Source organism: Agelaius phoeniceus, chromosome Z (genome assembly GCF_051311805.1).
Source record: "Agelaius phoeniceus isolate bAgePho1 chromosome Z, bAgePho1.hap1, whole genome shotgun sequence".
Taxonomy (NCBI): domain Eukaryota; kingdom Metazoa; phylum Chordata; class Aves; order Passeriformes; family Icteridae; genus Agelaius; species Agelaius phoeniceus.
Genome location: NC_135303.1, coordinates 86,320,175 through 86,345,584, shown reverse-complemented (window position 1 = coordinate 86,345,584; position 25,410 = coordinate 86,320,175). Strand labels below are relative to the sequence as shown.

Sequence of the window (25,410 nt, the reverse complement as noted above, 5' to 3'; positions counted from 1 at the left end):
CCTCTCCACCACTGCTGTGGAGCCCTAAGCATAGAACAGCACCAAAACTGCCAGGAATGGTGATTTTGCACTTTGGAATGCCATGCTCCCTGTTCCCAATCACCTCTTGCTTTTCCATTGGCCTTAACATAGTCTCCCGGAGAAGCAGCCTCATCTTCTTGCCTCACACACAGCTCAGCCTGAATGCTCCGTACTTCCCACACTCTTCTCCTTTTCCCTTTCTAAAAACGGGGCTTATACTTCCCTTCTACCGCTTCTTGGGCATTTGGACTGACAGACACCAGCTTTCAAAAACGATGCACTGCGGCCTAGCAACTCCATCTGAAAGTTCCCTCACGACTCAGGCATTAACCTCTTCACGTGCCATGCACTCGGACACTAAGTTCAAGTTGCTAACATGGTCTCAAAGTTGACCCGGCCCTACAGTGGCCTGGGGATCTCCATTCTTCAGGCGGGGCTCCCAGCACTTGCCACGCGCGACTTCAGCGGCATGCCTGGAGATCGCTGACGCACAAGGCTACAAACATCCGCTCCCCTCCACAGCCTCTTTACCCCAAAAGTCTCCAACCTTCAAAGCCCATGCTGTGCTCCTAGCAACCATCCAACCATTTCTCCACGAGGCCATGGCAATCGTCCCCTTGCACATCTCTGCACAGCCCACATTCCTCCTCAGCGATCCCCAGCTTTTCTGCGCTTTTGGAAAGGCATCTGAAACTGCTGGCAAACCTTCGCTACTCCAGCCACAGAAGCCCAGCCCCTGCCCTCTTGCTCCCACGTGATGTCCTCTAGACCCCCGTGCCTCTTCAGAGCCATCCCCTCCAAGGACGCCACACCTCGCACGGACCAACGAGCCCTGAACAGGACACGCTCTTGCAGGCGAGGGCTCTGGCAATCCCAAAACACAACCCCATTGCTTTCACGGGGGACAGTCCTCTTTGGCCCTGCGGCTGCCTCATCCACTGGGCCACGCATCTCCAAACCGGACCCTTGCTCCAGGGCCACAGCCAGCGGAGCAAGCACGACAGGAAGAGCAAAGCCCCTCCCTTGCGCCGCCTTCCTCACCTGCCTCGTTGATGGCTCCTCCCAAACACAGCAGCTGGAGCCCCTGCCTCTGTGCAAGGACACACTCAGGCCTCCAAGGCCCACGTGCACACACAGCCCCTTGAACACTGCCACTGCCTCTGGGCATTGACCCCAGCAGGGGAAACGCCAGCCCCCGCCCACTGACATCACCGCACATGCCTTGCAACCACAAAAGGAAAACAGCGGCTAAGATGAAAATAAAGGCAAGCCACCAAGTGAAAGGAAAAGTCACCACAGCCACCAGCAGGGCTTTGCGGGTGGAAAGCATGCTTGGCCACAAAGAGAGACTCAGCAGCACAGCACGGACCGCGCAGCTGGCCCGGCAGGTGAAGGGCAACAGCCAAGAGCCCACTCCGCCACACCTGACAACGACGCCTCCGAGACACAGCTTTCGCAAGGCCGGCACGCCGCTGCCACCACAATCCCCGACCACGGACACCCCGACCAAACACTTCCCCAAAACCTACACAGCCACCAGTACAGACTGGAAAGTACAGGCAGAAACTGCGGACAATCGGAAAGCGATGAAGGGAAAGCGGCCTCGCATACAAAGCCGCGCACCCGGAGCCACCCCAAGCACAGCCACCAGCAGCACCAGCCAGCCTCACCAGGCTCCTCCTGCCCAGCAGCACCCAACAGCACCCACAGAGACTCACCATGCTTGCGCCCACAGCCACACAGCCACGCCTGCCGCACGCCGCCCCGGCCCTCCTGCTCCTCCTCACCGCTCTGGCCGGCACCCTGGCCTGCCAACACCTCTGGACACACGAGGACACCTTCCCCGGCGACGCTCTCCGCCTCCTCCAGGACATGGCTGTCGGCCACACGCAGCCCTGCCACCTGCCAGAGCCGCCCTTCTTCCCCGCCAGCCTGATCCACCACAACCTGCAGCCCCACCAAGCCGCCGCCACCGCCCTGCGCATCCTGCAGCACCTCTTCCACACCCTCAGCTCCAACAGCACCCGCCAGCACTGGCCCGGCCAGGCTCGCAACCACCTCCTCAACAAGCTGCAGCACCACATCCACCACCTGGAGCAATGCCTCCCCGACAACGCCACGCCCTTCAAAGGACCACGCAACCCGCTGCTCGCCATCAACAAGTACTTCAGGGACATCCACCTCTTCCTGCACGCCCACAACCACAGCGCCTGCGCCTGGGACCACGTCCGCCTCGAAGCTCGTGCCTCTCTACTGCACCTCCACAACCTCACACGCGCCATGCGCCGCTAGCGCCAACGCCCACCCGCCCAGCCACACCGACGCCCCAAACCCACCTCCAACCCCACGCCTCCTCTCACCTGGGACCGCACACAGGCCCGCAACAACCGCACGGCACCCGCAGCCTTCAACCGCTGCGTCTCCAGCGATTCCGCTGCTCATACTGATATGGACAAAAGACCTTCTCCACTTATTTATTGACTTATTTATTGACTTATTTATTTCATTTCTCTATTTATTCACGTATTTATTTTTTCTACCTCTTCACTTATTTATGCCAGTCCAAATAAAGACTTATGACAAAACACTTGCCACTGCCTCTCCTCTCTCGAGCACTGCAAGCACTCTTTGCGCCAGGGGAAAGCCATCTCCGCCCAACGCCTACTCCAAGCCCTGCTGCAAACAGCCCCCGACCCCTCTTCTCAACGCCGCCTGCCCAAGCAGCAGCCCCTGTGCAAAAGCACTGCCAGCCTTTGGCCAACACCATGGAAGCACAAAAAGAAAAACACCCAAAGGCTGCTCAAGAGCACCGCTGCACCTCATCTGCTTTATCCACACCTTGCTCCATCCATCCATCCATCCATCCAATCCATGGCCCTCTGACTCACAGACAACGACGTCATGCGGGACACCGTCAAGCACTTTGCACAAAGCCAGGCACACCAGGTCCCTTTCCTTGCCCCTCTCCACCACTGCTGTGGAGCCCTAAGCATAGAACAGCACCAAAACTGCCAGGAATGGTGATTTTGCACTTTGGAATGCCATGCTCCCTGTTCCCAATCACCTCTTGCTTTTCCATTGGCCTTAACATAGTCTCCCGGAGAAGCAGCCTCATCTTCTTGCCTCACACACAGCTCAGCCTGAATGCTCCGTACTTCCCACACTCTTCTCCTTTTCCCTTTCTAAAAACGGGGCTTATACTTCCCTTCTACCGCTTCTTGGGCATTTGGACTGACAGACACCAGCTTTCAAAAACGATGCACTGCGGCCTAGCAACTCCATCTGAAAGTTCCCTCACGACTCAGGCATTAACCTCTTCACGTGCCATGCACTCGGACACTAAGTTCAAGTTGCTAACATGGTCTCAAAGTTGACCCGGCCCTACAGTGGCCTGGGGATCTCCATTCTTCAGGCGGGGCTCCCAGCACTTGCCACGCGCGACTTCAGCGGCATGCCTGGAGATCGCTGACGCACAAGGCTACAAACATCCGCTCCCCTCCACAGCCTCTTTGCCCCAAAAGTCTCCAACCTTCAAAGCCCATGCTGTGCTCCTAGCAACCATCCAACCATTTCTCCACGAGGCCATGGCAATCGTCCCCTTGCACATCTCTGCACAGCCCACATTCCTCCTCAGCGATCCCCAGCTTTTCTGCGCTTTTGGAAAGGCATCTGAAACTGCTGGCAAACCTTCGCTACTCCAGCCACAGAAGCCCAGCCCCTGCCCTCTTGCTCCCACGTGATGTCCTCTAGACCCCCGTGCCTCTTCAGAGCCATCCCCTCCAAGGACGCCACACCTCGCACGGACCAACGAGCCCTGAACAGGACACGCTCTTGCAGGCGAGGGCTCTGGCAATCCCAAAACACAACCCCATTGCTTTCACGGGGGACAGTCCTCTTTGGCCCTGCGGCTGCCTCATCCACTGGGCCACGCATCTCCAAACCGGACCCTTGCTCCAGGGCCACAGCCAGCGGAGCAAGCACGACAGGAAGAGCAAAGCCCCTCCCTTGCGCCGCCTTCCTCACCTGCCTCGTTGATGGCTCCTCCCAAACACAGCAGCTGGAGCCCCTGCCTCTGTGCAAGGACACACTCAGGCCTCCAAGGCCCACGTGCACACACAGCCCCTTGAACACTGCCACTGCCTCTGGGCATTGACCCCAGCAGGGGAAACGCCAGCCCCCGCCCACTGACATCACCGCACATGCCTTGCAACCACAAAAGGAAAACAGCGGCTAAGATGAAAATAAAGGCAAGCCACCAAGTGAAAGGAAAAGTCACCACAGCCACCAGCAGGGCTTTGCGGGTGGAAAGCATGCTTGGCCACAAAGAGAGACTCAGCAGCACAGCACGGACCGCGCAGCTGGCCCGGCAGGTGAAGGGCAACAGCCAAGAGCCCACTCCGCCACACCTGACAACGACGCCTCCGAGACACAGCTTTCGCAAGGCCGGCACGCCGCTGCCACCACAATCCCCGACCACGGACACCCCGACCAAACACTTCCCCAAAACCTACACAGCCACCAGTACAGACTGGAAAGTACAGGCAGAAACTGCGGACAATCGGAAAGCGATGAAGGGAAAGCGGCCTCGCATACAAAGCCGCGCACCCGGAGCCACCCCAAGCACAGCCACCAGCAGCACCAGCCAGCCTCACCAAGCTCCTCCTGCCCAGCAGCACCCAACAGCACCCACAGAGACTCACCATGCTTGCGCCCACAGCCACACAGCCACGCCTGCCGCACGCCGCCCCGGCCCTCCTGCTCCTCCTCACCGCTCTGGCCGGCACCCTGGCCTGCCAACACCTCTGGACACACGAGGACACCTTCCCCGGCGACGCTCTCCGCCTCCTCCAGGACATGGCTGTCGGCCACACGCAGCCCTGCCACCTGCCAGAGCCGCCCTTCTTCCCCGCCAGCCTGCTCCACCACAACCTGCAGCCCCACCAAGCCGCCGCCACCGCCCTGCGCATCCTGCAGCACCTCTTCCACACCCTCAGCTCCAACAGCACCCGCCAGCACTGGCCCGGCCAGACTCGCAACCACCTCCTCAACAAGCTGCAGCACCACATCCACCACCTGGAGCAATGCCTCCCCGACAACGCCACGCCCTTCAAAGGACCACGCAACCCGCTGCTCGCCATCAACAAGTACTTCAGGGACATCCACCTCTTCCTGCACGCCCACAACCACAGCGCCTGCGCCTGGGACCACGTCCGCCTCGAAGCTCGTGCCTCTCTACTGCACCTCCACAACCTCACACGCGCCATGCGCCGCTAGCGCCAACGCCCACCCGCCCAGCCACACCGACGCCCCAAACCCACCTCCAACCCCACGCCTCCTCTCACCTGGGACCGCACACAGGCCCGCAACAACCGCACGGCACCCGCAGCCTTCAACCGCTGCGTCTCCAGCGATTCCGCTGCTCATACTGATATGGACAAAAGACCTTCTCCACTTATTTATTGACTTATTTATTGACTTATTTATTTCATTTCTCTATTTATTCACGTATTTATTTTTTCTACCTCTTCACTTATTTATGCCAGTCCAAATAAAGACTTATGACAAAACACTTGCCACTGCCTCTCCTCTCTCGAGCACTGCAAGCACTCTTTGTGCCAGGGGAAAGCCATCTCCGCCCAACGCCTACTCCAAGCCCTGCTGCAAACAGCCCCCGACCCCTCTTCTCAACGCCGCCTGCCCAAGCAGCAGCCCCTGTGCAAAAGCACTGCCAGCCTTTGGCCAACACCATGGAAGCACAAAAAGAAAAACACCCAAAGGCTGCTCAAGAGCACCGCTGCACCTCATCTGCTTTATCCATACCTTGCGCCATCCATCCATCCATCCAATCCATGGCCCTCTGACTCACAGACAACGACGTCATGCGGGACACCGTCAAGCACTTTGCACAAAGCCAGGCACACCAGGTCCCTTTCCTTGCCCCTCTCCACCACTGCTGTGGAGCCCTAAGCATAGAACAGCACCAAAACTGCCAGGAATGGTGATTTTGCACTTTGGAATGCCATGCTCCCTGTTCCCAATCACCTCTTGCTTTTCCATTGGCCTTAACATAGTCTCCCGGAGAAGCAGCCTCATCTTCTTGCCTCACACACAGCTCAGCCTGAATGCTCCGTACTTCCCACACTCTTCTCCTTTTCCCTTTCTAAAAACGGGGCTTATACTTCCCTTCTACCCCTTCTTGGGCATTTGGACTGACAGACACCAGCTTTCAAAAACGATGCACTGTGGCCTAGCAACTCCATCTGAAAGTTCCCTCACGACTCAGGCATTAACCTCTTCACGTGCCATGCACTCGGACACTAAGTTCAGGTTGCTAAGATGGTCTCAAAGTTGACCCGGCCCTACAGTGGCCTGGGGATCTCCATTCTTCAGGCGGGGCTCCCAGCACCTGCCACGCGCGACTTCAGCGGCATGCCTGGAGATCGCTGACGCACAAGGCTACAAACATCCGCTCCCCTCCACAGCCTCTTTGCCCCAAAAGTCTCCAACCTTCAAAGCCCATGCTGTGCTCCTAGCAACCATCCAACCATTTCTCCACGAGGCCATGGCAATCGTCCCCTTGCACATCTCTGCACAGCCCACATTCCTCCTCAGCGATCCCCAGCTTTTCTGCGCTTTTGGAAAGGCATCTGAAACTGCTGGCAAACCTTCGCTACTCCAGCCACAGAAGCCCAGCCCCTGCCCTCTTGCTCCCACGTGATGTCCTCTAGACCCCCGTGCCTCTTCAGAGCCATCCCCTCCAAGGACGCCACACCTCGCACGGACCAACGAGCCCTGAACAGGACACGCTCTTGCAGGCGAGGGCTCTGGCAATCCCAAAACACAACCCCATTGCTTTCACGGGGGACAGTCCTCTTTGGCCCTGCGGCTGCCTCATCCACTGGGCCACGCATCTCCAAACCGGACCCTTGCTCCAGGGCCACAGCCAGCGGAGCAAGCACGACAGGAAGAGCAAAGCCCCTCCCTTGCGCCGCCTTCCTCACCTGCCTCGTTGATGGCTCCTCCCAAACACAGCAGCTGGAGCCCCTGCCTCTGTGCAAGGACACACTCAGGCCTCCAAGGCCCACGTGCACACACAGCCCCTTGAACACTGCCACTGCCTCTGGGCATTGACCCCAGCAGGGGAAACGCCAGCCCCCGCCCACTGACATCACCGCACATGCCTTGCAACCACAAAAGGAAAACAGCGGCTAAGATGAAAATAAAGGCAAGCCACCAAGTGAAAGGAAAAGTCACCACAGCCACCAGCAGGGCTTTGCGGGTGGAAAGCATGCTTGGCCACAAAGAGAGACTCAGCAGCACAGCACGGACCGCGCAGCTGGCCCGGCAGGTGAAGGGCAACAGCCAAGAGCCCACTCCGCCACACCTGACAACGACGCCTCCGAGACACAGCTTTCGCAAGGCCGGCACGCCGCTGCCACCACAATCCCCGACCACGGACACCCCGACCAAACACTTCCCCAAAACCTACACAGCCACCAGTACAGACTGGAAAGTACAGGCAGAAACTGCGGACAATCGGAAAGCGATGAAGGGAAAGCGGCCTCGCATACAAAGCCGCGCACCCGGAGCCACCCCAAGCACAGCCACCAGCAGCACCAGCCAGCCTCACCAGGCTCCTCCTGCCCAGCAGCACCCAACAGCACCCACAGAGACTCACCATGCTTGCGCCCACAGCCACACAGCCACGCCTGCCGCACGCCGCCCCGGCCCTCCTGCTCCTCCTCACCGCTCTGGCCGGCACCCTGGCCTGCCAACACCTCTGGACACACGAGGACACCTTCCCCGGCGACGCTCTCCGCCTCCTCCAGGACATGGCTGTCGGCCACACGCAGCCCTGCCACCTGCCAGAGCCGCCCTTCTTCCCCGCCAGCCTGATCCACCACAACCTGCAGCCCCACCAAGCCGCCGCCACCGCCCTGCGCATCCTGCAGCACCTCTTCCACACCCTCAGCTCCAACAGCACCCGCCAGCACTGGCCCGGCCAGGCTCGCAACCACCTCCTCAACAAGCTGCAGCACCACATCCACCACCTGGAGCAATGCCTCCCCGACAACGCCACGCCCTTCAAAGGACCACGCAACCCGCTGCTCGCCATCAACAAGTACTTCAGGGACATCCACCTCTTCCTGCACGCCCACAACCACAGCGCCTGCGCCTGGGACCACGTCCGCCTCGAAGCTCGTGCCTCTCTACTGCACCTCCACAACCTCACACGCGCCATGCGCCGCTAGCGCCAACGCCCACCCGCCCAGCCACACCGACGCCCCAAACCCACCTCCAACCCCACGCCTCCTCTCACCTGGGACCGCACACAGGCCCGCAACAACCGCACGGCACCCGCAGCCTTCAACCGCTGCGTCTCCAGCGATTCCGCTGCTCATACTGATATGGACAAAAGACCTTCTCCACTTATTTATTGACTTATTTATTGACTTATTTATTTCATTTCTCTATTTATTCACGTATTTATTTTTTCTACCTCTTCACTTATTTATGCCAGTCCAAATAAAGACTTATGACAAAACACTTGCCACTGCCTCTCCTCTCTCGAGCACTGCAAGCACTCTTTGCGCCAGGGGAAAGCCATCTCCGCCCAACGCCTACTCCAAGCCCTGCTGCAAACAGCCCCCGACCCCTCTTCTCAACGCCGCCTGCCCAAGCAGCAGCCCCTGTGCAAAAGCACTGCCAGCCTTTGGCCAACACCATGGAAGCACAAAAAGAAAAACACCCAAAGGCTGCTCAAGAGCACCGCTGCACCTCATCTGCTTTATCCACACCTTGCTCCATCCATCCATCCATCCATCCAATCCATGGCCCTCTGACTCACAGACAACGACGTCATGCGGGACACCGTCAAGCACTTTGCACAAAGCCAGGCACACCAGGTCCCTTTCCTTGCCCCTCTCCACCACTGCTGTGGAGCCCTAAGCATAGAACAGCACCAAAACTGCCAGGAATGGTGATTTTGCACTTTGGAATGCCATGCTCCCTGTTCCCAATCACCTCTTGCTTTTCCATTGGCCTTAACATAGTCTCCCGGAGAAGCAGCCTCATCTTCTTGCCTCACACACAGCTCAGCCTGAATGCTCCGTACTTCCCACACTCTTCTCCTTTTCCCTTTCTAAAAACGGGGCTTATACTTCCCTTCTACCGCTTCTTGGGCATTTGGACTGACAGACACCAGCTTTCAAAAACGATGCACTGCGGCCTAGCAACTCCATCTGAAAGTTCCCTCACGACTCAGGCATTAACCTCTTCACGTGCCATGCACTCGGACACTAAGTTCAAGTTGCTAACATGGTCTCAAAGTTGACCCGGCCCTACAGTGGCCTGGGGATCTCCATTCTTCAGGCGGGGCTCCCAGCACTTGCCACGCGCGACTTCAGCGGCATGCCTGGAGATCGCTGACGCACAAGGCTACAAACATCCGCTCCCCTCCACAGCCTCTTTGCCCCAAAAGTCTCCAACCTTCAAAGCCCATGCTGTGCTCCTAGCAACCATCCAACCATTTCTCCACGAGGCCATGGCAATCGTCCCCTTGCACATCTCTGCACAGCCCACATTCCTCCTCAGCGATCCCCAGCTTTTCTGCGCTTTTGGAAAGGCATCTGAAACTGCTGGCAAACCTTCGCTACTCCAGCCACAGAAGCCCAGCCCCTGCCCTCTTGCTCCCACGTGATGTCCTCTAGACCCCCGTGCCTCTTCAGAGCCATCCCCTCCAAGGACGCCACACCTCGCACGGACCAACGAGCCCTGAACAGGACACGCTCTTGCAGGCGAGGGCTCTGGCAATCCCAAAACACAACCCCATTGCTTTCACGGGGGACAGTCCTCTTTGGCCCTGCGGCTGCCTCATCCACTGGGCCACGCATCTCCAAACCGGACCCTTGCTCCAGGGCCACAGCCAGCGGAGCAAGCACGACAGGAAGAGCAAAGCCCCTCCCTTGCGCCGCCTTCCTCACCTGCCTCGTTGATGGCTCCTCCCAAACACAGCAGCTGGAGCCCCTGCCTCTGTGCAAGGACACACTCAGGCCTCCAAGGCCCACGTGCACACACAGCCCCTTGAACACTGCCACTGCCTCTGGGCATTGAGGGGGAAACGCCAGCCCCCGCCCACTGACATCACCGCACATGCCTTGCAACCACAAAAGGAAAACAGCGGCTAAGATGAAAATAAAGGCAAGCCACCAAGTGAAAGGAAAAGTCACCACAGCCACCAGCAGGGCTTTGCGGGTGGAAAGCATGCTTGGCCACAAAGAGAGACTCAGCAGCACAGCACGGACCGCGCAGCTGGCCCGGCAGGTGAAGGGCAACAGCCAAGAGCCCACTCCGCCACACCTGACAACGACGCCTCCGAGACACAGCTTTCGCAAGGCCGGCACGCCGCTGCCACCACAATCCCCGACCACGGACACCCCGACCAAACACTTCCCCAAAACCTACACAGCCACCAGTACAGACTGGAAAGTACAGGCAGAAACTGCGGACAATCGGAAAGCGATGAAGGGAAAGCGGCCTCGCATACAAAGCCGCGCACCCGGAGCCACCCCAAGCACAGCCACCAGCAGCACCAGCCAGCCTCACCAAGCTCCTCCTGCCCAGCAGCACCCAACAGCACCCACAGAGACTCACCATGCTTGCGCCCACAGCCACACAGCCACGCCTGCCGCACGCCGCCCCGGCCCTCCTGCTCCTCCTCACCGCTCTGGCCGGCACCCTGGCCTGCCAACACCTCTGGACACACGAGGACACCTTCCCCGGCGACGCTCTCCGCCTCCTCCAGGACATGGCTGTCGGCCACACGCAGCCCTGCCACCTGCCAGAGCCGCCCTTCTTCCCCGCCAGCCTGCTCCACCACAACCTGCAGCCCCACCAAGCCGCCGCCACCGCCCTGCGCATCCTGCAGCACCTCTTCCACACCCTCAGCTCCAACAGCACCCGCCAGCACTGGCCCGGCCAGACTCGCAACCACCTCCTCAACAAGCTGCAGCACCACATCCACCACCTGGAGCAATGCCTCCCCGACAACGCCACGCCCTTCAAAGGACCACGCAACCCGCTGCTCGCCATCAACAAGTACTTCAGGGACATCCACCTCTTCCTGCACGCCCACAACCACAGCGCCTGCGCCTGGGACCACGTCCGCCTCGAAGCTCGTGCCTCTCTACTGCACCTCCACAACCTCACACGCGCCATGCGCCGCTAGCGCCAACGCCCACCCGCCCAGCCACACCGACGCCCCAAACCCACCTCCAACCCCACGCCTCCTCTCACCTGGGACCGCACACAGGCCCGCAACAACCGCACGGCACCCGCAGCCTTCAACCGCTGCGTCTCCAGCGATTCCGCTGCTCATACTGATATGGACAAAAGACCTTCTCCACTTATTTATTGACTTATTTATTGACTTATTTATTTCATTTCTCTATTTATTCACGTATTTATTTTTCTACCTCTTCACTTATTTATGCCAGTCCAAATAAAGACTTATGACAAAACACTTGCCACTGCCTCTCCTCTCTCGAGCACTGCAAGCACTCTTTGCGCCAGGGGAAAGCCATCTCCGCCCAACGCCTACTCCAAGCCCTGCTGCAAACAGCCCCCGACCCCTCTTCTCAACGCCGCCTGCCCAAGCAGCAGCCCCTGTGCAAAAGCACTGCCAGCCTTTGGCCAACACCATGGAAGCACAAAAAGAAAAACACCCAAAGGCTGCTCAAGAGCACCGCTGCACCTCATCTGCTTTATCCACACCTTGCTCCATCCATCCATCCATCCATCCATCCAATCCATGGCCCTCTGACTCACAGACAACGACGTCATGCGGGACACCGTCAAGCACTTTGCACAAAGCCAGGCACACCAGGTCCCTTTCCTTGCCCCTCTCCACCACTGCTGTGGAGCCCTAAGCATAGAACAGCACCAAAACTGCCAGGAATGGTGATTTTGCACTTTGGAATGCCATGCTCCCTGTTCCCAATCACCTCTTGCTTTTCCATTGGCCTTAACATAGTCTCCCGGAGAAGCAGCCTCATCTTCTTGCCTCACACACAGCTCAGCCTGAATGCTCCGTACTTCCCACACTCTTCTCCTTTTCCCTTTCTAAAAACGGGGCTTATACTTCCCTTCTACCCCATTCTTGGGCATTTGGACTGACAGACACCAGCTTTCAAAAACGATGCACTGTGGCCTAGCAACTCCATCTGAAAGTTCCCTCACGACTCAGGCATTAACCTCTTCACGTGCCATGCACTCGGACACTAAGTTCAGGTTGCTAAGATGGTCTCAAAGTTGACCCGGCCCTACAGTGGCCTGGGGATCTCCATTCTTCAGGCGGGGCTCCCAGCACCTGCCATGCGCGACTTCAGCGGCATGCCTGGAGATCGCTGACGCACAAGGCTACAAACATCCGCTCCCCTCCACAGCCTCTTTGCCCCAAAAGTCTCCAACCTTCAAAGCCCATGCTGTGCTCCTAGCAACCATCCAACCATTTCTCCACGAGGCCATGGCAATCGTCCCCTTGCACATCTCTGCACAGCCCACATTCCTCCTCAGCGATCCCCAGCTTTTCTGCGCTTTTGGAAAGGCATCTGAAACTGCTGGCAAACCTTCGCTACTCCAGCCACAGAAGCCCAGCCCCTGCCCTCTTGCTCCCACGTGATGTCCTCTAGACCCCCGTGCCTCTTCAGAGCCATCCCCTCCAAGGACGCCACACCTCACACGGACCAACGAGCCCTGAACAGGACACGCTCTTGCAGGCGAGGGCTCTGGCAATCCCAAAACACAACCCCATTGCTTTCACGGGGGACAGTCCTCTTTGGCCCTGCGGCTGCCTCATCCACTGGGCCACGCATCTCCAAACCGGACCCTTGCTCCAGGGCCACAGCCAGCGGAGCAAGCACGACAGGAAGAGCAAAGCCCCTCCCTTGCGCCGCCTTCCTCACCTGCCTCGTTGATGGCTCCTCCCAAACACAGCAGCTGGAGCCCCTGCCTCTGTGCAAGGACACACTCAGGCCTCCAAGGCCCATGTGCACACACAGCCCCTTGAACACTGCCACTGCCTCTGGGCATTGAGGGGGAAACGCCAGCCCCCGCCCACTGACATCACCGCACATGCCTTGCAACCACAAAAGGAAAACAGCGGCTAAGATGAAAATAAAGGCAAGCCACCAAGTGAAAGGAAAAGTCACCACAGCCACCAGCAGGGCTTTGCGGGTGGAAAGCATGCTTGGCCACAAAGAGAGACTCAGCAGCACAGCACGGACCGCGCAGCTGGCCCGGCAGGTGAAGGGCAACAGCCAAGAGCCCACTCCGCCACACCTGACAACGACGCCTCCGAGACACAGCTTTCGCAAGGCCGGCACGCCGCTGCCACCACAATCCCCGACCACGGACACCCCGACCAAACACTTCCCCAAAACCTACACAGCCACCAGTACAGACTGGAAAGTACAGGCAGAAACTGCGGACAATCGGAAAGCGATGAAGGGAAAGCGGCCTCGCATACAAAGCCGCGCACCCGGAGCCACCCCAAGCACAGCCACCAGCAGCACCAGCCAGCCTCACCAAGCTCCTCCTGCCCAGCAGCACCCAACAGCACCCACAGAGACTCACCATGCTTGCGCCCACAGCCACACAGCCACGCCTGCCGCACGCCGCCCCGGCCCTCCTGCTCCTCCTCACCGCTCTGGCCGGCACCCTGGCCTGCCAACACCTCTGGACACACGAGGACACCTTCCCCGGCGACGCTCTCCGCCTCCTCCAGGACATGGCTGTCGGCCACACGCAGCCCTGCCACCTGCCAGAGCCGCCCTTCTTCCCCGCCAGCCTGCTCCACCACAACCTGCAGCCCCACCAAGCCGCCGCCACCGCCCTGCGCATCCTGCAGCACCTCTTCCACACCCTCAGCTCCAACAGCACCCGCCAGCACTGGCCCGGCCAGACTCGCAACCACCTCCTCAACAAGCTGCAGCACCACATCCACCACCTGGAGCAATGCCTCCCCGACAACGCCACGCCCTTCAAAGGACCACGCAACCCGCTGCTCGCCATCAACAAGTACTTCAGGGACATCCACCTCTTCCTGCACGCCCACAACCACAGCGCCTGCGCCTGGGACCACGTCCGCCTCGAAGCTCGTGCCTCTCTACTGCACCTCCACAACCTCACACGCGCCATGCGCCGCTAGCGCCAACGCCCACCCGCCCAGCCACACCGACGCCCCAAACCCACCTCCAACCCCACGCCTCCTCTCACCTGGGACCGCACACAGGCCCGCAACAACCGCACGGCACCCGCAGCCTTCAACCGCTGCGTCTCCAGCGATTCCGCTGCTCATACTGATATGGACAAAAGACCTTCTCCACTTATTTATTGACTTATTTATTGACTTATTTATTTCATTTCTCTATTTATTCACGTATTTATTTTTTCTACCTCTTCACTTATTTATGCCAGTCCAAATAAAGACTTATGACAAAACACTTGCCACTGCCTCTCCTCTCTCGAGCACTGCAAGCACTCTTTGTGCCAGGGGAAAGCCATCTCCGCCCAACGCCTACTCCAAGCCCTGCTGCAAACAGCCCCCGACCCCTCTTCTCAACGCCGCCTGCCCAAGCAGCAGCCCCTGTGCAAAAGCACTGCCAGCCTTTGGCCAACACCATGGAAGCACAAAAAGAAAAACACCCAAAGGCTGCTCAAGAGCACCGCTGCACCTCATCTGCTTTATCCATACCTTGCGCCATCCATCCATCCATCCAATCCATGGCCCTCTGACTCACAGACAACGACGTCATGCGGGACACCGTCAAGCACTTTGCACAAAGCCAGGCACACCAGGTCCCTTTCCTTGCCCCTCTCCACCACTGCTGTGGAGCCCTAAGCATAGAACAGCACCAAAACTGCCAGGAATGGTGATTTTGCACTTTGGAATGCCATGCTCCCTGTTCCCAATCACCTCTTGCTTTTCCATTGGCCTTAACATAGTCTCCCGGAGAAGCAGCCTCATCTTCTTGCCTCACACACAGCTCAGCCTGAATGCTCCGTACTTCCCACACTCTTCTCCTTTTCCCTTTCTAAAAACGGGGCTTATACTTCCCTTCTACCGCTTCTTGGGCATTTGGACTGACAGACACCAGCTTTCAAAAACGATGCACTGCGGCCTAGCAACTCCATCTGAAAGTTCCCTCACGACTCAGGCATTAACCTCTTCACGTGCCATGCACTCGGACACTAAGTTCAAGTTGCTAACATGGTCTCAAAGTTGACCCGGCCCTACAGTGGCCTGGGGATCTCCATTCTTCAGGCGGGGCTCCCAGCACTTGCCACGCGCGACTTCAGCGGCATGCCTGGAGATCGCTGACGCACAAGGCTACAAACATCCGCTCCCCTCCACAGCCTCTTTGCCCCAAAAGTCTCCAACCTTCAAAGCCCATGCTGTGCTCCTAGCAACCATCCAACCATTTCTCCACGAGGCCATGGCAATCGTCCCCTTGCACATCTCTGCACAGCCCACATTCCTCCTCAGCGATCCCCAGCTTTTCTGCGCTTTTGGAAAGGCATCTGAAACTGCTGGCAAACCTTCGCTACTCCAGCCACAGAAGCCCAGCCCCTGCCCTCTTGCTCCCACGTGATGTCCTCTAGACCCCCGTGCCTCTTCAGAGCCATCCCCTCCAAGGACGCCACACCTCGCACGGACCAACGAGCCCTGAACAGGACACGCTCTTGCAGGCGAGGGCTCTGGCAATCCCAAAACACAACCCCATTGCTTTCACGGGGGACAGTCCTCTTTGGCCCTGCGGCTGCCTCATCCACTGGGCCACGCATCTCCAAACCGGACCCTTGCTCCAGGGCCACAGCCAGCGGAGCAAGCACGACAGGAAGAGCAAAGCCCCTCCCTTGCGCCGCCTTCCTCACCTGCCTCGTTGATGGCTCCTCCCAAACACAGCAGCTGGAGCCCCTGCCTCTGTGCAAGGACACACTCAGGCCTCCAAGGCCCACGTGCACACACAGCCCCTTGAACACTGCCACTGCCTCTGGGCATTGACCCCAGCAGGGGAAACGCCAGCCCCCGCCCACTGACATCACCGCACATGCCTTGCAACCACAAAAGGAAAACAGCGGCTAAGATGAAAATAAAGGCAAGCCACCAAGTGAAAGGAAAAGTCACCACAGCCACCAGCAGGGCTTTGCGGGTGGAAAGCATGCTTGGCCACAAAGAGAGACTCAGCAGCACAGCACGGACCGCGCAGCTGGCCCGGCAGGTGAAGGGCAACAGCCAAGAGCCCACTCCGCCACACCTGACAACGACGCCTCCGAGACACAGCTTTCGCAAGGCCGGCACGCCGCTGCCACCACAATCCCCGACCACGGACACCCCGACCAAACACTTCCCCAAAACCTACACAGCCACCAGTACAGACTGGAAAGTACAGGCAGAAACTGCGGACAATCGGAAAGCGATGAAGGGAAAGCTGCCTCGCATACAAAGCCGCGCACCCGGAGCCACCCCAAGCACAGCCACCAGCAGCACCAGCCAGCCTCACCAGGCTCCTCCTGCCCAGCAGCACCCAACAGCACCCACAGAGACTCACCATGCTTGCGCCCACAGCCACACAGCCACGCCTGCCGCACGCCGCCCCGGCCCTCCTGCTCCTCCTCACCGCTCTGGCCGGCACCCTGGCCTGCCAACACCTCTGGACACACGAGGACACCTTCCCCGGCGACGCTCTCCGCCTCCTCCAGGACATGGCTGTCGGCCACACGCAGCCCTGCCACCTGCCAGAGCCGCCCTTCTTCCCCGCCAGCCTGATCCACCACAACCTGCAGCCCCACCAAGCCGCCGCCACCGCCCTGCGCATCCTGCAGCACCTCTTCCACACCCTCAGCTCCAACAGCACCCGCCAGCACTGGCCCGGCCAGGCTCGCAACCACCTCCTCAACAAGCTGCAGCACCACATCCACCACCTGGAGCAATGCCTCCCCGACAACGCCACGCCCTTCAAAGGACCACGCAACCCGCTGCTCGCCATCAACAAGTACTTCAGGGACATCCACCTCTTCCTGCACGCCCACAACCACAGCGCCTGCGCCTGGGACCACGTCCGCCTCGAAGCTCGTGCCTCTCTACTGCACCTCCACAACCTCACACGCGCCATGCGCCGCTAGCGCCAACGCCCACCCGCCCAGCCACACCGACGCCCCAAACCCACCTCCAACCCCACGCCTCCTCTCACCTGGGACCGCACACAGGCCCGCAACAACCGCACGGCACCCGCAGCCTTCAACCGCTGCGTCTCCAGCGATTCCGCTGCTCATACTGATATGGACAAAAGACCTTCTCCACTTATTTATTGACTTATTTATTGACTTATTTATTTCATTTCTCTATTTATTCACGTATTTATTTTTTCTACCTCTTCACTTATTTATGCCAGTCCAAATAAAGACTTATGACAAAACACTTGCCACTGCCTCTCCTCTCTCGAGCACTGCAAGCACTCTTTGCGCCAGGGGAAAGCCATCTCCGCCCAACGCCTACTCCAAGCCCTGCTGCAAACAGCCCCCGACCCCTCTTCTCAACGCCGCCTGCCCAAGCAGCAGCCCCTGTGCAAAAGCACTGCCAGCCTTTGGCCAACACCATGGAAGCACAAAAAGAAAAACACCCAAAGGCTGCTCAAGAGCACCGCTGCACCTCATCTGCTTTATCCACACCTTGCTCCATCCATCCATCCATCCATCCAATCCATGGCCCTCTGACTCACAGACAACGACGTCATGCGGGACACCGTCAAGCACTTTGCACAAAGCCAGGCACACCAGGTCCCTTTCCTTGCCCCTCTCCACCACTGCTGTGGAGCCCTAAGCATAGAACAGCACCAAAACTGCCAGGAATGGTGATTTTGCACTTTGGAATGCCATGCTCCCTGTTCCCAATCACCTCTTGCTTTTCCATTGGCCTTAACATAGTCTCCCGGAGAAGCAGCCTCATCTTCTTGCCTCACACACAGCTCAGCCTGAATGCTCCGTACTTCCCACACTCTTCTCCTTTTCCCTTTCTAAAAACGGGGCTTATACTTCCCTTCTACCGCTTCTTGGGCATTTGGACTGACAGACACCAGCTTTCAAAAACGATGCACTGCGGCCTAGCAACTCCATCTGAAAGTTCCCTCACGACTCAGGCATTAACCTCTTCACGTGCCATGCACTCGGACACTAAGTTCAAGTTGCTAACATGGTCTCAAAGTTGACCCGGCCCTACAGTGGCCTGGGGATCTCCATTCTTCAGGCGGGGCTCCCAGCACTTGCCACGCGCGACTTCAGCGGCATGCCTGGAGATCGCTGACGCACAAGGCTACAAACATCCGCTCCCCTCCACAGCCTCTTTGCCCCAAAAGTCTCCAACCTTCAAAGCCCATGCTGTGCTCCTAGCAACCATCCAACCATTTCTCCACGAGGCCATGGCAATCGTCCCCTTGCACATCTCTGCACAGCCCACATTCCTCCTCAGCGATCCCCAGCTTTTCTGCGCTTTTGGAAAGGCATCTGAAACTGCTGGCAAACCTTCGCTACTCCAGCCACAGAAGCCCAGCCCCTGCCCTCTTGCTCCCACGTGATGTCCTCTAGACCCCCGTGCCTCTTCAGAGCCATCCCCTCCAAGGACGCCACACCTCGCACGGACCAACGAGCCCTGAACAGGACACGCTCTTGCAGGCGAGGGCTCTGGCAATCCCAAAACACAACCCCATTGCTTTCACGGGGGACAGTCCTCTTTGGCCCTGCGGCTGCCTCATCCACTGGGCCACGCATCTCCAAACCGGACCCTTGCTCCAGGGCCACAGCCAGCGGAGCAAGCACGACAGGAAGAGCAAAGCCCCTCCCTTGCGCCGCCTTCCTCACCTGCCTCGTTGATGGCTCCTCCCAAACACAGCAGCTGGAGCCCCTGCCTCTGTGCAAGGACACACTCAGGCCTCCAAGGCCCACGTGCACACACAGCCCCTTGAACACTGCCACTGCCTCTGGGCATTGACCCCAGCAGGGGAAACGCCAGCCCCCGCCCACTGACATCACCGCACATGCCTTGCAACCACAAAAGGAAAACAGCGGCTAAGATGAAAATAAAGGCAAGCCACCAAGTGAAAGGAAAAGTCACCACAGCCACCAGCAGGGCTTTGCGGGTGGAAAGCATGCTTGGCCACAAAGAGAGACTCAGCAGCACAGCACGGACCGCGCAGCTGGCCCGGCAGGTGAAGGGCAACAGCCAAGAGCCCACTCCGCCACACCTGACAACGACGCCTCCGAGACACAGCTTTCGCAAGGCCGGCACGCCGCTGCCACCACAATCCCCGACCACGGACACCCCGACCAAACACTTCCCCAAAACCTACACAGCCACCAGTACAGACTGGAAAGTACAGGCAGAAACTGCGGACAATCGGAAAGCGATGAAGGGAAAGCGGCCTCGCATACAAAGCCGCGCACCCGGAGCCACCCCAAGCACAGCCACCAGCAGCACCAGCCAGCCTCACCAGGCTCCTCCTGCCCAGCAGCACCCAACAGCACCCACAGAGACTCACCATGCTTGCGCCCACAGCCACACAGCCACGCCTGCCGCACGCCGCCCCGGCCCTCCTGCTCCTCCTCACCGCTCTGGCCGGCACCCTGGCCTGCCAACACCTCTGGACACACGAGGACACCTTCCCCGGCGACGCTCTCCGCCTCCTCCAGGACATGGCTGTCGGCCACACGCAGCCCTGCCACCTGCCAGAGCCGCCCTTCTTCCCCGCCAGCCTGATCCACCACAACCTGCAGCCCCACCAAGCCGCCGCCACCGCCCTGCGCATCCTGCAGCACCTCTTCCACACCCTCAGCTCCAACAGCACCCGCCAGCACTGGCCCGGCCAGGCTCGCAACCACCTCCTCAACAAGCTGCAGCACCACATCCACCACCTGGAGCAATGCCTCCCCGACAACGCCACGCCCTTCAAAGGACCACGCAACCCGCTGCTCGCCATCAACAAGTACTTCAGGGACATCCACCTCTTCCTGCACGCCCACAACCACAGCGCCTGCGCCTGGGACCACGTCCGCCTCGAAGCTCGTGCCTCTCTACTGCACCTCCACAACCTCACACGCGCCATGCGCCGCTAGCGCCAACGCCCACCCGCCCAGCCACACCGACGCCCCAAACCCACCTCCAACCCCACGCCTCCTCTCACCTGGGACCGCACACAGGCCCGCAACAACCGCACGGCACCCGCAGCCTTCAACCGCTGCGTCTCCAGCGATTCCGCTGCTCATACTGATATGGACAAAAGACCTTCTCCACTTATTTATTGACTTATTTATTGACTTATTTATTTCATTTCTCTATTTATTCACGTATTTATTTTTCTACCTCTTCACTTATTTATGCCAGTCCAAATAAAGACTTATGACAAAACACTTGCCACTGCCTCTCCTCTCTCGAGCACTGCAAGCACTCTTTGCGCCAGGGGAAAGCCATCTCCGCCCAACGCCTACTCCAAGCCCTGCTGCAAACAGCCCCCGACCCCTCTTCTCAACGCCGCCTGCCCAAGCAGCAGCCCCTGTGCAAAAGCACTGCCAGCCTTTGGCCAACACCATGGAAGCACAAAAAGAAAAACACCCAAAGGCTGCTCAAGAGCACCGCTGCACCTCATCTGCTTTATCCACACCTTGCTCCATCCATCCATCCATCCATCCAATCCATGGCCCTCTGACTCACAGACAACGACGTCATGCGGGACACCGTCAAGCACTTTGCACAAAGCCAGGCACACCAGGTCCCTTTCCTTGCCCCTCTCCACCACTGCTGTGGAGCCCTAAGCATAGAACAGCACCAAAACTGCCAGGAATGGTGATTTTGCACTTTGGAATGCCATGCTCCCTGTTCCCAATCACCTCTTGCTTTTCCATTGGCCTTAACATAGTCTCCCGGAGAAGCAGCCTCATCTTCTTGCCTCACACACAGCTCAGCCTGAATGCTCCGTACTTCCCACACTCTTCTCCTTTTCCCTTTCTAAAAACGGGGCTTATACTTCCCTTCTACCCCTTCTTGGGCATTTGGACTGACAGACACCAGCTTTCAAAAACGATGCACTGTGGCCTAGCAACTCCATCTGAAAGTTCCCTCACGACTCAGGCATTAACCTCTTCACGTGCCATGCACTCGGACACTAAGTTCAGGTTGCTAAGATGGTCTCAAAGTTGACCCGGCCCTACAGTGGCCTGGGGATCTCCATTCTTCAGGCGGGGCTCCCAGCACCTGCCACGCGCGACTTCAGCGGCATGCCTGGAGATCGCTGACGCACAAGGCTACAAACATCCGCTCCCCTCCACAGCCTCTTTGCCCCAAAAGTCTCCAACCTTCAAAGCCCATGCTGTGCTCCTAGCAACCATCCAACCATTTCTCCACGAGGCCATGGCAATCGTCCCCTTGCACATCTCTGCACAGCCCACATTCCTCCTCAGCGATCCCCAGCTTTTCTGCGCTTTTGGAAAGGCATCTGAAACTGCTGGCAAACCTTCGCTACTCCAGCCACAGAAGCCCAGCCCCTGCCCTCTTGCTCCCACGTGATGTCCTCTAGACCCCCGTGCCTCTTCAGAGCCATCCCCTCCAAGGACGCCACACCTCACACGGACCAACGAGCCCTGAACAGGACACGCTCTTGCAGGCGAGGGCTCTGGCAATCCCAAAACACAACCCCATTGCTTTCACGGGGGACAGTCCTCTTTGGCCCTGCGGCTGCCTCATCCACTGGGCCACGCATCTCCAAACCGGACCCTTGCTCCAGGGCCACAGCCAGCGGAGCAAGCACGACAGGAAGAGCAAAGCCCCTCCCTTGCGCCGCCTTCCTCACCTGCCTCGTTGATGGCTCCTCCCAAACACAGCAGCTGGAGCCCCTGCCTCTGTGCAAGGACACACTCAGGCCTCCAAGGCCCACGTGCACACACAGCCCCTTGAACACTGCCACTGCCTCTGGGCATTGAGGGGGAAACGCCAGCCCCCGCCCACTGACATCACCGCACATGCCTTGCAACCACAAAAGGAAAACAGCGGCTAAGATGAAAATAAAGGCAAGCCACCAAGTGAAAGGAAAAGTCACCACAGCCACCAGCAGGGCTTTGCGGGTGGAAAGCATGCTTGGCCACAAAGAGAGACTCAGCAGCACAGCACGGACCGCGCAGCTGGCCCGGCAGGTGAAGGGCAACAGCCAAGAGCCCACTCCGCCACACCTGACAACGACGCCTCCGAGACACAGCTTTCGCAAGGCCGGCACGCCGCTGCCACCACAATCCCCGACCACGGACACCCCGACCAAACACTTCCCCAAAACCTACACAGCCACCAGTACAGACTGGAAAGTACAGGCAGAAACTGCGGACAATCGGAAAGCGATGAAGGGAAAGCGGCCTCGCATACAAAGCCGCGCACCCAGAGCCACCCCAAGCACAGCCACCAGCAGCACCAGCCAGCCTCACCAAGCTCCTCCTGCCCAGCAGCACCCAACAGCACCCACAGAGACTCACCATGCTTGCGCCCACAGCCACACAGCCACGCCTGCCGCACGCCGCCCCGGCCCTCCTGCTCCTCCTCACCGCTCTGGCCGGCACCCTGGCCTGCCAACACCTCTGGACACACGAGGACACCTTCCCCGGCGACGCTCTCCGCCTCCTCCAGGACATGGCTGTCGGCCACACGCAGCCCTGCCACCTGCCAGAGCCGCCCTTCTTCCCCGCCAGCCTGCTCCACCACAACCTGCAGCCCCACCAAGCCGCCGCCACCGCCCTGCGCATCCTGCAGCACCTCTTCCACACCCTCAGCTCCAACAGCACCCGCCAGCACTGGCCCGGCCAGGCTCGCAACCACCTCCTCAACAAGCTGCAGCACCACATCCACCACCTGGAGCAATGCCTCCCCGACAACGCCACGCCCTTCAAAGGACCACGCAACCCGCTGCTCGCCATCAACAAGTACTTCAGGGACATCCACCTCTTCCTGCACGCCCACAACCACAGCGCCTGCGCCTGGGACCACGTCCGCCTCGAAGCTCGTGCCTCTCTACTGCACCTCCACAACCTCACACGCGCCATGCGCCGCTAGCGCCAACGCCCACCCGCCCAGCCACACCGACGCCCCAAACCCACCTCCAACCCCACGCCTCCTCTCACCTGGGACCGCACACAGGCCCGCAACAACCGCACGGCACCCGCAGCCTTCAACCGCTGCGTCTCCAGCGATTCCGCTGCTCATACTGATATGGACAAAAGACCTTCTCCACTTATTTATTGACTTATTTATTGACTTATTTATTTCATTTCTCTATTTATTCACGTATTTATTTTTTCTACCTCTTCACTTATTTATGCCAGTCCAAATAAAGACTTATGACAAAACACTTGCCACTGCCTCTCCTCTCTCGAGCACTGCAAGCACTCTTTGTGCCAGGGGAAAGCCATCTCCGCCCAACGCCTACTCCAAGCCCTGCTGCAAACAGCCCCCGACCCCTCTTCTCAACGCCGCCTGCCCAAGCAGCAGCCCCTGTGCAAAAGCACTGCCAGCCTTTGGCCAACACCATGGAAGCACAAAAAGAAAAACACCCAAAGGCTGCTCAAGAGCACCGCTGCACCTCATCTGCTTTATCCATACCTTGCGCCATCCATCCATCCATCCAATCCATGGCCCTCTGACTCACAGACAACGACGTCATGCGGGACACCGTCAAGCACTTTGCACAAAGCCAGGCACACCAGGTCCCTTTCCTTGCCCCTCTCCACCACTGCTGTGGAGCCCTAAGCATAGAACAGCACCAAAACTGCCAGGAATGGTGATTTTGCACTTTGGAATGCCATGCTCCCTGTTCCCAATCACCTCTTGCTTTTCCATTGGCCTTAACATAGTCTCCCGGAGAAGCAGCCTCATCTTCTTGCCTCACACACAGCTCAGCCTGAATGCTCCGTACTTCCCACACTCTTCTCCTTTTCCCTTTCTAAAAACGGGGCTTATACTTCCCTTCTACCCCTTCTTGGGCATTTGGACTGACAGACACCAGCTTTCAAAAACGATGCACTGCGGCCTAGCAACTCCATCTGAAAGTTCCCTCACGACTCAGGCATTAACCTCTTCACGTGCCATGCACTCGGACACTAAGTTCAAGTTGCTAACATGGTCTCAAAGTTGACCCGGCCCTACAGTGGCCTGGGGATCTCCATTCTTCAGGCGGGGCTCCCAGCACTTGCCACGCGCGACTTCAGCGGCATGCCTGGAGATCGCTGACGCACAAGGCTACAAACATCCGCTCCCCTCCACAGCCTCTTTGCCCCAAAAGTCTCCAACCTTCAAAGCCCATGCTGTGCTCCTAGCAACCATCCAACCATTTCTCCACGAGGCCATGGCAATCGTCCCCTTGCACATCTCTGCACAGCCCACATTCCTCCTCAGCGATCCCCAGCTTTTCTGCGCTTTTGGAAAGGCATCTGAAACTGCTGGCAAACCTTCGCTACTCCAGCCACAGAAGCCCAGCCCCTGCCCTCTTGCTCCCACGTGATGTCCTCTAGACCCCCGTGCCTCTTCAGAGCCATCCCCTCCAAGGACGCCACACCTCGCACGGACCAACGAGCCCTGAACAGGACACGCTCTTGCAGGCGAGGGCTCTGGCAATCCCAAAACACAACCCCATTGCTTTCACGGGGGACAGTCCTCTTTGGCCCTGCGGCTGCCTCATCCACTGGGCCACGCATCTCCAAACCGGACCCTTGCTCCAGGGCCACAGCCAGCGGAGCAAGCACGACAGGAAGAGCAAAGCCCCTCCCTTGCGCCGCCTTCCTCACCTGCCTCGTTGATGGCTCCTCCCAAACACAGCAGCTGGAGCCCCTGCCTCTGTGCAAGGACACACTCAGGCCTCCAAGGCCCACGTGCACACACAGCCCCTTGAACACTGCCACTGCCTCTGGGCATTGACCCCAGCAGGGGAAACGCCAGCCCCCGCCCACTGACATCACCGCACATGCCTTGCAACCACAAAAGGAAAACAGCGGCTAAGATGAAAATAAAGGCAAGCCACCAAGTGAAAGGAAAAGTCACCACAGCCACCAGCAGGGCTTTGCGGGTGGAAAGCATGCTTGGCCACAAAGAGAGACTCAGCAGCACAGCACGGACTGCGCAGCTGGCCCGGCAGGTGAAGGGCAACAGCCAAGAGCCCACTCCGCCACACCTGACAACGACGCCTCCGAGACACAGCTTTCGCAAGGCCGGCACGCCGCTGCCACCACAATCCCCGACCACGGACACCCCGACCAAACACTTCCCCAAAACCTACACAGCCACCAGTACAGACTGGAAAGTACAGGCAG

At 58.8% G+C, this 25,410-nt stretch overlaps 5 protein-coding genes across 17 annotated transcripts in view; 4 read left to right on the top strand and 1 right to left on the bottom strand.

Moving 5' to 3' along the window:
* LOC129133239 (ubiquitin-associated protein 2) overlaps nucleotides 1-25,410 on the bottom strand; it is a 284,552-nt gene that overhangs the window by 68,682 nt on the left and 190,460 nt on the right. The window lies entirely within an intron of this gene.
* LOC143692079 (interferon-like) lies at nucleotides 4,723-5,295 on the top strand. Its single transcript, XM_077171619.1, has one exon. The coding sequence runs from the start codon at nucleotides 4,723-4,725 to the stop codon at nucleotides 5,293-5,295; it is 573 nt and encodes a 190-aa protein (XP_077027734.1).
* On the top strand, nucleotides 10,676-11,248 carry LOC143692078 (interferon-like). The gene has a single exon (XM_077171618.1). It carries the CDS (start codon nucleotides 10,676-10,678, stop codon nucleotides 11,246-11,248), a length of 573 nt encoding a protein of 190 aa, XP_077027733.1.
* Nucleotides 13,655-14,227, top strand: LOC143692077 (interferon-like). Its single transcript, XM_077171617.1, has one exon. It carries the CDS (start codon nucleotides 13,655-13,657, stop codon nucleotides 14,225-14,227), a length of 573 nt encoding a protein of 190 aa, XP_077027732.1.
* Nucleotides 22,589-23,161, top strand: LOC143692133 (interferon-like). The gene has a single exon (XM_077171697.1). The coding sequence runs from the start codon at nucleotides 22,589-22,591 to the stop codon at nucleotides 23,159-23,161; it is 573 nt and encodes a 190-aa protein (XP_077027812.1).

Excerpts from the sequence above, each read along its gene's own strand:
- LOC143692078 (XM_077171618.1), top strand. The coding sequence starts at position 10,676 with ATGCTTGCGCCCACAGCCACACAGCCACGCCTGCCGCACGCCGCCCCG.
- LOC143692077 (XM_077171617.1), top strand. The coding sequence starts at position 13,655 with ATGCTTGCGCCCACAGCCACACAGCCACGCCTGCCGCACGCCGCCCCG.
- LOC143692133 (XM_077171697.1), top strand. The coding sequence starts at position 22,589 with ATGCTTGCGCCCACAGCCACACAGCCACGCCTGCCGCACGCCGCCCCG.
- LOC143692079 (XM_077171619.1), top strand. The coding sequence starts at position 4,723 with ATGCTTGCGCCCACAGCCACACAGCCACGCCTGCCGCACGCCGCCCCG.